Below are 13,011 nucleotides of genomic sequence, written 5' to 3' on the forward strand. Positions count from 1 at the left end.
GCTGTTTCTGGTCAAACAAAAAGGATCTTAGTCTTTAACAAGATGGTCTATCTCTGTAGGGATCCTTTTCAAAAGTTGTCAAATACTTAGTGTGGTAAATATTCCTATTTTTCTATATTTTGACACTTCTTTTCCTCACTTACCTCACTACCTTTACCTCACTTCCTTTTCTCCCCTTTCTTTAGCACTGATTGGTTCCTCTCACTGTTTATTCACTCAATAACCTGATAGAGTTCACCTGTTCACCCCTATTTAAATCCTGAACACTATTTCGCTCATTCTTTCTTCATCGTCACATGGGGCGGCAGTACTGGTAAGCAGTTTCTTTCTCTTTGGTTTGGTTTATCCTGTATGTTATTAGTGCAACTTTCAAGCATTATTTACCCTTAATAAGATGGACAAGGAAAGTTTCAGTGACTGCATTCTGATACCACTGATAACACTAATAATAAAAATAAAATAAAATAAAAATAAAAAATAAAAATAATAAATAAATAATAATCTGAGCCTGTCAGTAGCAAAAATGGACACTTTTAGTGAATTTAAATTGAAAGTGCTCATTGGCCTGCAGGGATTACAGTGATCTGGCTCAATACTGGACCAGTTTCAAAAATTGTTGTTCTCATTAATCACTTAGAGACAAAAACATGGGAAAATAGGGTCCAGGTTTAAAATACCAAAGTTACCCTTTAACAAAATAAATGTGAAACTTCTGAAGTTTGGTTGCTGGAAGTTGTACCTGTTACACTTGTCATTTTGGGACAAATCAGTTGATGATAGCTGTAGTTAATGATTTAACACACGCTCAACTGCCTAAGGCTACAGACAGCATCCTCTTTAAACTGGGAAGAGAATGTCGGAAATTAGAATGACATGATGCCGCTTAGCGGTCATAAATCATTTAGTTTAGGAAGACAACATTTGGCGTTCTTTGGGGTCCAACTAATTTTAATAAAGCAGGAAATGGGCAGAAACGTGAGGCACATCTGTCGCCTGCTGCAGCAATTAACACAGGATCTTGAGTCGAGGTGCCGTTTGCTGGCAGAGCTCCCTCGCTCATCTCCGTGTTGGAATTTTCTGCTCCAGTTTGAGTGAGGTTCTCTAATTAAATCATTAAAAAGCAGAGCATTTGCACAATATGCTCCGCTGCCTTCATTACAAAGCACAATCACTTGTAATTTATTCACTCACAATGAGGGAGCGCCAGATTTGATTCGTTGTCTGCAGCTCTGTTTGCGTGAGCACTGAGTGACTTCACTCTGCTCTTCGTTTTTTGTGTTGCTCTTCCAGGCGGTGGAAAGGTGGACATGCATGCTTTGCTTTCACAGCTTTAAATTACTGAAGGATTGATGGATGACTGGAGCATAATGGAACCCCGGGATTACTTAGCGTTGTGTCCAAAAGGTTGGACACCCTTTGCTGGCAGAATTACAAAGAGAACACATGGCAGTTTTATATATGAGTAATACAAGGTGACAAGCAAATATAGACCATGAGTTTCCTATATTGGTTTGAATTATTCAGGACTTGTTAACTATGGCAAGCTATAGCAACATAATGCTTGTACTGCCTGAAGCGAATAGGCTATAATGCAGGTGTATGTCCATTACTACTGTATTGTATAGCTGAACACAGCATGTAAGAACTGCAATTCTTCTGTTCCCCCAGGCTTTGCATCCCCGACTATGTGCAGCACCATGATGGGCAGGATTTATGAAGTGTGGCTGCTTCTGCTTCATGCTCGAGCAGTCAGAATCCCTGCTTGCTCATGATGTGGTTGGAGGCCCACAGGACATGCCTAGCTCACCCCTCTCAGCCTGCAGCCTCGCCACCACAACGGCTCGCCCGGGCCTCTGATATGGGAGCAAGGAAATGGGCCTTTGGTAATGACTGGAGCACTAGCAGGCGCTCACGGGAGACCACGGTGCAAAGAGAGGCCAGAGCGTATCATTTTATGGTGAGGTCACGGGGATTTGTCAGGAGGAAAAGTAGGGGATCTCGCGGTCGAGGGAATTTCACTTGCAGGTTCAGGTTACAGTATGAGACTAGAACAATAGAAGAGAAATTAGTTGGATCCGCAAAAGCTGTGACATTCTGTTATTTATAGAAGGCGTTGTTAGGTTTTGCAATTAAACACCAGTTGCACACAGTAGCAACGACATTTAAGACGACACAAATGGTGCTGCATAGACACATTCTTTGTTCTTTGAAGTCTCACCCATGATGTTTTCACCTCTCCTCGGCTCTAGCTGTCTAGACGAGGAGGAGGACTAATCCTCACATTCTGTATTCCAGCAGGCTAGCGAAGCTGCATGCATGACCCCACCTCCCATCCTCTTAATCTCCTTGTCTCACTTTATTCGCAGCAACACACCTTGTGAACATGAGCAGCCGAGCATCAGAGCGGCACTTCACAGACCCTCCTCCTCCCTGTTTTTTTCAAGGTAAGAAGAGGCACTGCACTACATCATCAGAGAGCACTCAACACCTTTTGTCAGTTGTTTTCCATGTCAGACTGGATCATGAAGGCTTGTGTGGGGCAATGGTATTTGATTTCTTAAGTACTTGGTGTCAGATAAACCAGGAAACTTAAGCACAGATCTCTTCAACTTTATTTCCTGTGGCATCCTTGTGGTTTGGGTATAATTCAGGTTTTTCACCATGAGAAGCTGAATCAGACTGTCCTACTTGCACCCGTCTATGCAGCGACTTAACATACATGTTTATAATCATTCTTGCAATTTCTGCTTAAAAGTATTTCCTTAAACTTCTGTTCTCGACACTGTGGATAGAGCACTGACAGGGAGGAAACTTAAAACTGTGTGTGTGAGAGAGAGAGTGAGTGATAAAAAGAGAGAGAAACAGACTCAAACTCACAACAGAATAAAAAAGGGAAGCTGTTGCCAACTACTGTAAAACCCCTGAGGTTGGGTGTCTGTAGCTGCAGCATATACAGTAGTAACTCACTTCATAACAAGGACAATTAATACTGGTTTGTTGTGGTTGTTATACTGTCAAATAATGCGAAAATAATGCTGTATAATTATGCTTGTGAACATGAATACACTCATACTGTACATCATGTACATAAAGACTTCCAGACCCACACACACCCATGCAGAGTTTAAACAGGCCTATTTCTTCATAATTAAGCAGACAGAAATACATTTTGTCATTTTAAAAAGGTCCACACAATTTTACTTTTAAAGCCATTGCTCTTATATGTTATAGACTCACAGACAATTGTCACCCACTCTGCTGCTCCTCTTAAGTGTTCTAGTGTCTTTCAGCCTTTTGTTTTGATTTTAGAGGCCACAACTTTACTGCTTCGGTTTAAACCCTCGTTTCCAGATGCATCCGGTGGCTGTTTTCAGCAAAAAAGGAATGCTAAATCAGTTGTTTACTACCTGCCCAGCATCAAACAGCAAGCAGACAAAATTACAAACTAGCTAGTGAAATATCCAGCAGCCAAAGAGCAACAAATTTACCTCAGGAGTTCAAACAGAGCAAAAAAGAAGTGAAACATGACAAAATGAATGCTGATATTGCATCCCAGCTACTTCAGCTGATCTCAAACAGCCCAGTCAGCTGGTGGAGCAGCTGATTGATGGAAGGGAGTCAGCTGATAGATCACATGGCTGATAGCTGATAGAGAGGTGTGTTCTTTCTGCCTTAGGCTTTCCACGTAGGCGCGTGAAAGGGCGGACACATGTGGTCTCTCCACCTTAGACTTTCTGCACAGGCCTAGCAAAGGCTGCGGGGCCCCAGAACAGAGCCAGACTGCCAAATATAGCACTGCAAATGGAATCTACAGTGGTCCTGACTGAACTGATGTAATCCTGCAGCACTTTAAGACTTTGAAAAAGGTATCAGACTGAATTAATCAAATCCTGAAAAAAAATGAATCTAATAATTTGCAAACATCTCTTTCCCAATGGAAGTCCATGAGAAAAATCTTTTTTGGGCCCCGTGGCATCACGTGGTGGACTTGGAAGTTGTAGTTTAACGCTTTGGCCACTATGTCAAATTGGCTTCAAAGTCCAGCACACTTCCTGGGGGCCTGGTGCAAATAGAAAACACGTAAGGAAGGGCCAAATCTTGTTGGGAGATGTTTGCCTTGAGGGCTTTCTGACAGAAAGAGATTTCTTGGTTAAGGTTAGGAAACAAGTTGTTTGAGTTAAAATTAATAAATTCCTGCCAGAAATCCATTGGGCAAAATTTTCCCATTTGTACTCCAAACACTATGGTCACTTCCTTTTTACTGCCAATGTTGTGTTCATGTCATGTTGCGCTGTCCCCTAGTGGCCAAAAACAGGTTTAATACAACTTTCAAAATCAGGTAAATGAATAAGCATCACTACAGTTTAAAGGGATAGTTTGGGTTTTTGGACATGAAGTTGTGTGAAACGCTGACCATCTGTAGCTCTGATGTGACGGTGTCACTACTGTCAACGAGCCTCCTGCTCTGAGAAATGGCCCGTAGCTTACTTAGCTATCAATTGGGACTATTTTCTGGCCAGTATCACTCCGCCGTGCAGGCCCGCAAGACAGCACGCCAACAGAAATCAATTAGACAGTTCATCACCACGCCGTGCAGGTGCGCAGGATAGCAACGGCTAACGAAAACTTCATCGGCTGTTTCCAACAGAGAACCAGTAGGCTATTATTAGTGAGGAAGAAGATGTACTAGTCCTATACTACAGCGCAAACACCGGCTCAGGCTCACAACACACCCTCGTCAGCTGCTGTAGGTAAACAGAGGAATACCAAAATAGTGCAAACTTGTGATTTCCCCAGCTGTGGGAATAAAAACATCGCTGGCTCCCAGTTCCATCGGTTTCCTGTTACAGATGTAACCCGTAGGCAACTTTGGCTAACCCACCACCAGAACAAAGCAGAGACTGGTCGTAATCACATATGAATTCACATTTCTATGTGATTGATTACTCATGTCACGGATTTAGCAGTTAGCCTAATATAATAAACTAAATGCCGATGGTAAAATGAGGCCGCGTATAATGTACTCTCCACAACACAACAGGCTATTAGTTCAATCAAACATTTTGTTTTACAGACAATCAGCTACAGACATCGTTATACAGACTGGTATTAGGTAATATATCTCTCTTTGGGCACAGCAGTGCGGAAATTGCGTTTTCTCTGTCCGTCGGGATCTGTGGGCAGCTGAAGTGAGCCTGACATACGCGCAGTTGCTTCACCCTCGCCGGCTTGGTGGCGAGGTTCATCCCAATTGACACAAGCCCAAGTTGCCTGCGGGTTACATCTGTAACAGGAAACCGATGGAATTGGGAGCCGGCGATGTTTTTATTCCCACAGCTGGGGAAATCACAAGTTCGCACCATTTTGGTATTCCTCTGTTTACCTACAGCAACTGACGAGGGTGTGTTGTGAGCCTGAGCCGGTGTTTGCGCTGTAGTAGTAGGTATATATAGGGCTAGTACATCTTTTTCCTCACTAATAATAGCCTACTAGTTCTGTGTTGGAAACAGCTGATGAAGTTTTCGTTAGCTGCTGCTATCCTGCGCACGTGCACGGCGTGGTAATGAACTGTCTTATTGATTTCTGTTGGCGTGCTGTCTTGCGGGCCTGCACGGCGGAGTGATACTGGCCAGAAAATAGTCCCAATTGATAGCAAGGTCTGATGTAATGCGGGGATGTTTTAAAATTATTGAAATAGTCTAACAAAACACATACATACTTTTTTGTAGCTTAAAACCTTTTGGTTACGTGTCCCCCGTACATATTCAGAACTACTTTTTCTCCGGTAAGCTACGGGCCATTTCTCAGAGCAGGAGGCTCGTTGAGAGTAGTGACACCGTCACATCAGAGCTACAGATGGTCAGCATTTCACACAACTTCATGTCCAAAAACCCAAACTATCCCTTTAATATACAGACATTGATGCAAGGTAAATCACCCAATAAGAGTACCGCACAAATTTGTTTAGTAGGTAAACAACAAGGCGCCTGTCAGACGTCTGGATACATTATAAGTCATGTTAAAAAGAAAAAGTAGAAGAAGTTACATGAAATCAGGCTCTCGGGGTGAGTTTTAAATATCTGTACTTACTGCATAATATATATTATAGATAGCTGTATCTTTTGCAGCAATCATACCACAATAGACCTTTAGATCTGGTAAATTCAAAAGGAATGAAAGATTTAATCTCAAACCGTTCTGAATAGAATTCAGAAGCGTTAAGGTTTCCCTACATTTACCTTTATTTGTTATCTCACCATGATTTATTAAACATAGTGGTACAGAGTTAAGGAAATTGAGGGGCAAATGAGGTAAATTGTTTTTCCAAGCACTCAGCAGTTATTCACACATAAAGTAGATAATGATGTAAGAGACAGGTGAGTGAAGGATGGGGACATAAAAAGACTATAATAGGGAGGAGATTAGCCCGTGCTCTTGAGGTCGCATCTCAGCGTTTCAGTACCTGCCACAGTGCGAGGTCAGGGACATGAGCTGCAAAATCTTTCAGACAGCCACAATTGTGTAGACAGCTGAACATGCACAGCTACCTAATTTAAGTCTGGCAAATTGTTTCTGCAACAATTAAAAAAAGATGGCACCTTCAATTAGGAGCTCCCATTCTCATTATGGCTTGTTGTTTCTTCCTGGATGTGACAGACAGCATCGGCAAACACCTGCTGTGTGCTGCAGGGTGTTTTGTGTGTAGGTGTGTGTAGACCGTCGATAGGGTCAGTGTTGGGCTGACAGATGTGTGCAGACGTTTGTGTCTCTGAGAGTGTCAGGTAGGTTGTTATGCTATAGAGAAGCAGAGCAGTCAGGGGATGTACATGTGCAGATGTCTGTAGGCTGATGGGGTTAGATTAGTACAGAGTGCCGTTTGCCTTCACAGCACAGTTTTTGTGTGTATGTTGAAGTGTTTAGCTGCTGTCAGATGGGCTGCCTCTTTAATCTGTGCAGACAGCTTTGTAATTGGAGCACTGCACGAAGAGGGGGGGACCCGCAGCTGATGGTGCACCCACAATCTGAAAGATGGAGAAATAATAGAGGTGGAGGATGGGTGTATGTGTGTGGGTGTGTTTCTGTGGTGATGGGGGGGAGTGGTCAGGGGTTGGGAGTACAAGGACTGGCGGCAGAAGTCCTGGGGATCGGGGTCCTTGGTCCGTCACCGAGGCAACAGCATCATTGTCTGGGTCGATTCACTCGATCCCCGCCTGTTCACCCACTCAATCTGGTCAAAACCAATTGAGGGCCTTTCTGAATGGATTCCAATGGCAGCCATAAGAGCCTGCCCGATTTTCATTTCAATGCATTTCAAACGCATTTCAAACAGTTTCACTTTCAATTCCCTCCCATCGCGGGGCCCAACATAATGTGCTCCTCTCCTCTGGTCCTGGCCTCCTCCCCCGAGTACACCCAACGCACAGGAGATGAACTCACCAGACAGGTGCCATACTGCTCAGAATGACAATTTGCCTTTTGGAAATCAGCCTCTGGCTCCATTGTGTTCCCTGAAATTGAGTTAGCCCATCAGCAGACACTCAACAGCTCCCTCTTGTCCCCTCCTCCCACCTCCCACTCTCTCCCTCTCTCCCTCTGTCTCTGTCAGGTCCTTTAATGTTAAAGCTAGCGGAGGATAGTGCTTCCATTTGAACGTGTTCACAATAGAAGCATATTTTAAATTGGATAGCATTGCATATTATGCAACTGTAAGAGATGTATCTCATAAAGGTTGTAATAAAAAGACCTGGACCATATGCAAGTGAGCAGGCAGCAGTATTCATTTTCATGTGCACAAATGGAATCAGTGCAGCATGATTGCTTATTTTTATGTGATGCCAAATAGACAGGTAGGGCTGGAAAAAACACAGCCATCTATCTGCAATAAAGGGAGAAATGACACCATATTTAAAAATGGTTAAAGGCCCAGAGTGTAGGATGGAGGGGCATATATTGGCAGAAATGATATAAAATATTCATAACTGTGTTTTCATCAGCTTATAATCACCTGAAGATAAGAATTGTTGCCCCAGGCAAAAGAGTTCAAGTATCTGAGTCTTGTACGTGAGTGAGGGTAAAATGGAGTGTGAGATAGACAGGTGGTTTGCAGTGACTTGGGTGTTGCACCAGACCGTCCTGGTAAAGGGGGAGCTGAGCTGGAAGGCAGAACTCTCAATTTACTGTTCCATCTACATTCTGACCCTCACCTATGGTCATGAGCTTTGGTTCGTGACCGAAAAAATGAGATTGTGGTTACGAGCGGCAGAAATGAGTTTCCTGTGTGGGGTGGCTGGGCTCAGCCTTGGAGATAAGACGAGGAGCTCAGACATCCGGAGGGAGCTCAGACTAGATCTGCTGCTCCTTCGTGTCAAAAGGGGCCAGTTTAGGTGGTTTGGCCATCTGATCAGGATGCCTCCTGGGCGCCTCCCATTAGAGGTTTTCCGGGCACGTCCAACTGATAGGAGGCCCTGGGGCAGACCTAGAACCTGTTGGAGGGATTACATATCTAATCTGGCTTGGGAACGCCTCAGGATCCCTCAGGAGGAGCTGGTGAGCATTGCTGGAGAGAGGGACATCCGGAGCACCTTGCTCAGCCTGCTGAACCCCACGACCCAGCCTTGGAAAGGCAGATGATAATTGAGGGATGGATGTTACGTTATGAGCCGTTTCCAACATATAGAGTGAGTCCTCTCCCACTGAGTCCGCCATGTTGTTCTAAAGTACAGACAAACCAAACTCTGGCTCTAGTTAGGGCCATTCTTGGTTTTGAGTTGGCCTCCGTGGTTCTCCTACACGCTTGGCACACGGGAGACATTGCATTTCTGCAAACTTAACACACACTAGATTATTTCAATCAGGATAGACTTGTTCTGAGAAAATAATATTTATTTACATGTGCATGTAAGTATGAGAAATGTGAAAAGTCTTCAGCGATTAGACCCCATCATATTATCATCTATTCCAGGAGGGTGGTAAAGACGTTGTAGATCAGGTAACCACCCTATGGAGTCTAGACGCTGGTGGTGGTGATAGTGGTGATGAGATGAGATGATGAGGGAGCTGAGGATCTGGATGTGAAGAGGAGTGGGCTTTTGATGAGCTTGTCTTGAGCTGTGGATACGGTGACTAGGGATGAATTGGGTGGAGAAGGGCACGATGATTCCGCCTAAAATGACAGCTGACAGGAGCAGAGAGGGGAATGGATTTTAAGTTTGGCAGCAGCAACATGACTGAGGGAGATGGTGACAAAGTTTGATAGGCTAACTCGGAGAGGGAATGCCCATAGTTAGCTGATTGGCGGGAGCTGTGGGAGTGGGATAGAGAGACAATTGTGAATGAAAGTCTTCCTGATTGAAGTTAAGCTGAGCTTTAGCAGCGACTAAAATTGTTTCCTGTAATCTCCTAAAGCAACCACCTAGTCCGCACATCTCCAGCAGAGCTGACTAACAGCAACTCTTTAGACATTATTAATGATCAAGTCAGGCAGTATGTAGAGCTCCGCTAGTTGGCCAGCACAGACAGGGTTCATTGGTCAAGCCTAATTAACTACTGCGTCAAAAAGCAAATGACCTCGGAGAAGTGTCAGTGAGATCCATCCATCTCAGGTCACCTTGCAGAACATACAGCCAGAGATTTACTGTATTGCACAAGTAGCACAACTAACCGAGTTACTGACACAGTGAGGCTGACAGAATAGTGCAGCGACGGCAGGAAGGCAGAGGGCAGCTCCATTCAGTTAACTGCCTGGCCAAGTAGAACTTATTTGCAACCACTCGGAGCTTTTACACCAGATATTGTTTCTTGTAAAACACTTTGTGTGTGTCGCATTAGCGGTGACAGGAAAGCATCCAGCATAAAATGAGTGCGGCTATTAGATGTCGCATAAAAGGCTTTGCATCTCTATTTGTAAAGGCAGGTCAGGTTGTTTAACCGGATTTTGCTGCTGTCACTCATTACAAGGCAGAACAGAGGGTTTATTGTTCTGTTTAGTCTTTGATCACACTAATGCACACCTCATTTACAGAGTAGGAAGGAACAAATGGTTATTCTTGTGGGAATAACTGAATTTTTTTTAGTTTAGAAAATGTACAAGCAGCTCAGAGTCACTTTATGTCTTCGGTCAGTCACCTGTTCTTCATTAATGAACATGTTTTTTAGCATCAGTTCAGTCTAGTATGTATCTGTTTACCCCAACCACTAGAGATGAAAAATGTTGTACTGCCTCTATGATACACAGTTAAATTCACTCCGAGTAAAGGCATGGGTCTTTGGCATCTTTGCAGCATGCTTACTGACGATGATAAATGTGTATCTTTGAGGCGGATGTCATTGTATAATTCTGTGTTGTAAAATTTTATTCCTCTGTGTGCGAGGTGCTATTCATACTCATGTACAGAGAAACTCTGGTATTTATTTCATTGGTTGAACACAGTGATTTTGGAAGTTAACTGAAGCCAGCTCATCAAGTTTCAGTGGATGCACAGTAGGTACACACATTTACTAATTACGCTGCATTATACTGTGACTCTCCAACATCCACTGGTCTTGCATGATTGTTTTCTTTGATGTGATACTGCTCCTCTCTCTAAGTGGTAACCTGCGTTTCCGAGCGGGTTTTTTTTCCCCCCAAATGAAATTGGAAGAGGATTTGTAAGTGTTGACAACAAAAGGGTCTAGACTGGGAAACTGTCATCTTGGATATGAGTGGGAATGATCTATGAGAGAGCGGCTAATTACTTGTCTTCCACTTTAAACATTGTGTGTGTGTCTTTGCCTTGTGTTGTATCCAGTTGGCTGTTTCACTCAAGGCGGTGCTGTCAAGAGCACTCGCACTGTTTCTTAAAAGAAAACCACAAAATTTACAGCCAAAATGTTGCTGTGGTGGTTTGGATCTTCTTCATGCTGTATCTGTGTGCTTCTCCTCATTACATAACTGAGCAGTGTATCCTAATGTGCTTACTCTGGTGTATAAGCATCGGTGTATTCCATTTATTTATAGATGTGGGGACATTTTAATGCATTCATTAGTGATGTGACAGTAGAGAGACAGAATGAGTTTAGTTTATTTGTTTATTTGTTTATCTAACAGGAGCAATGCAAGACACAACTGTCAAGCCAGAGTTACCTATAAAGCTAATTTGCATGTGTGAGACTATATAGTACAACACAGCCTCACAGTACAAGCAATTAACAGCAAGACAGTTGGCAAGCAAAACAGTTTTCAAATTCACAAACAGTAATTAATATGTGGAGTGATATACAAAAGATACATTACATAGGCTTGGAAGATGGTTAAATCCGTACAAAGGTGTAGATCAGTAATCACATGATTAGTTTGTCTTGAGCCAGGGGAGGTGGGAGAAAGATGGGGAATGACGTGAAACAAAGGTCCCTGGATGGACTTGAGTCAGTAACGTTGTATTCATGGTCATCACCGTCAACCTCGAAGGACAAAGGGATGCCCCAGAGTATTCCATTTTAATACAAAGCTAGACATGCTGGCAACTCTGTAAGGTTGTTACTTTGGTACACAGGTGCTTTTAGCTAAATGCAAACATGACAATCTCACAATCTGCATGCTGTTTCTGGGGACTCCCTGGAGGTAATGCCAACTGGGACGCTCCCCTGAGAACTACATACTTTCTTTCTTTGTTTTTTTTTAAATATAAAAAAGAGAGAGAGGGAGTGACATGCAGCAAAGGGCCATGGGCCGGACTCGAACCCGGGCCGCTGCAGCAACAGCCTTGTACATGGGGTGCCTGCTCTATCCACTAAGCCACCGACGCCCCAAGAACTACATATTTTCATTGTTTGTTTTTGTCTGATTGTATTCACACCACCGCTAGAAGCACTGACGTGACTTAGGCTGGGCAGTGCCTATTTTACTTTGATGAGTCAAAATGGCATTGTATTTCCATCGTCGCACATATGCTCAGTAAAGCCTGGACTTCAGTCTGGGTCCATCTGTCCATGTTTTCTTCCATTTCTTCTGTTACGAGCTGTCGATTGCGTTGTCTCTTGTTTGCACAGCTAATGGCCTTAAAAATGCAGTTGCCAAAGCTGCATTGGCTCATGTTCCACCAGTCAACTCATGCTTACGTCACTCAGGGATCCTCTTGTGCTGGCAGAGTACCTCCTCTTTAGTACAAGCTCAACAAGTCCCTTGAAATATCGTTCTAAGGACTACAATTGTTTTAGTTTTTATGATGCGGACACAATAAAAAGGGGGTTCTTAGAACGATGAAAAAGTTCCTCCGGTCTGAAAACGTCTGTCATTGTTGATCATTTTGGCATGCAAGTATGCAAACATTTTGCTAAAAACCATTAAAAACATAGACACAAAGTGCACCAACGGATGATGGGAATGTAATTAGTTAAAATTTTGTCACGATGATGGCCCTAGACAAAGAGTTAAGTGATGACCAAAGTTACAATTGATCCTCTGAATGTCAAAATTCAGTAAATCAAACAGTTGTTGAGACATTTCAGCAGCAGACCGACTGACTGACAGACAAATGCTGCCATCCCTAGAGCAGCATGGCAAATAAAAACCCATCCATCAGCTATACCCGCTAATCCTGAGGGCTGCACGGGGCTGGAGGTGATCCCAGCTGACACTGGGCAAGAGGCGGGGTACACTCTGGACAGGTCGGCAGTCAATCACAGGGCAAACACACAGAGACAGACAACCATTCACGCTCAAAAGCTCACATTCACACCTAAGGGCACTTTTTTTTAGAGCTGCCAATCAACTGCATGTCTTTGTCCTGTGAGAGGAAACTGGAGCACCGACAGGTCTGAACCCAGCACCTTCTTGCTGTGAGGCGACAGTGCTAACCACCTCCACCACTGTGGTGCCCAGAACATTCCTCTGTAATACACAGCTGGAAAAATCTGGAGTGCTTCAGTCATATCCACTCCATAAAGCATAAAAACTGTTTTACACAGACAGTTATATTTATCTCATTAGGTTTTTGGAGTAATTTCACGGTTACAAGTTAAACTGGAGTCATA

At 43.5% G+C, this 13,011-nt stretch overlaps 1 protein-coding gene across 1 annotated transcript in view; it reads left to right on the forward strand.

The window, feature by feature from the left end:
- Nucleotides 1-1,877: 1,877 nt before the first annotated feature.
- ncanb (neurocan b) overlaps nucleotides 1,878-13,011 on the forward strand; it is a 268,070-nt gene continuing 256,936 nt past the window's right edge. The window contains exons 1-2 of the mRNA XM_049588829.1: nucleotides 1,878-1,957; nucleotides 2,367-2,444. Of these exons, the coding sequence (XP_049444786.1) occupies nucleotides 1,887-1,957; nucleotides 2,367-2,444 (149 nt within the window). The 5' untranslated portion in view covers nucleotides 1,878-1,886. The remainder of the gene's footprint in view (nucleotides 1,958-2,366; nucleotides 2,445-13,011) is intronic.

The sequence above is a fragment of the Epinephelus fuscoguttatus genome, linkage group LG10, assembly GCF_011397635.1.
Source record: "Epinephelus fuscoguttatus linkage group LG10, E.fuscoguttatus.final_Chr_v1".
In the NCBI taxonomy this organism is placed as follows: Eukaryota; Metazoa; Chordata; class Actinopteri; order Perciformes; family Serranidae; genus Epinephelus; species Epinephelus fuscoguttatus.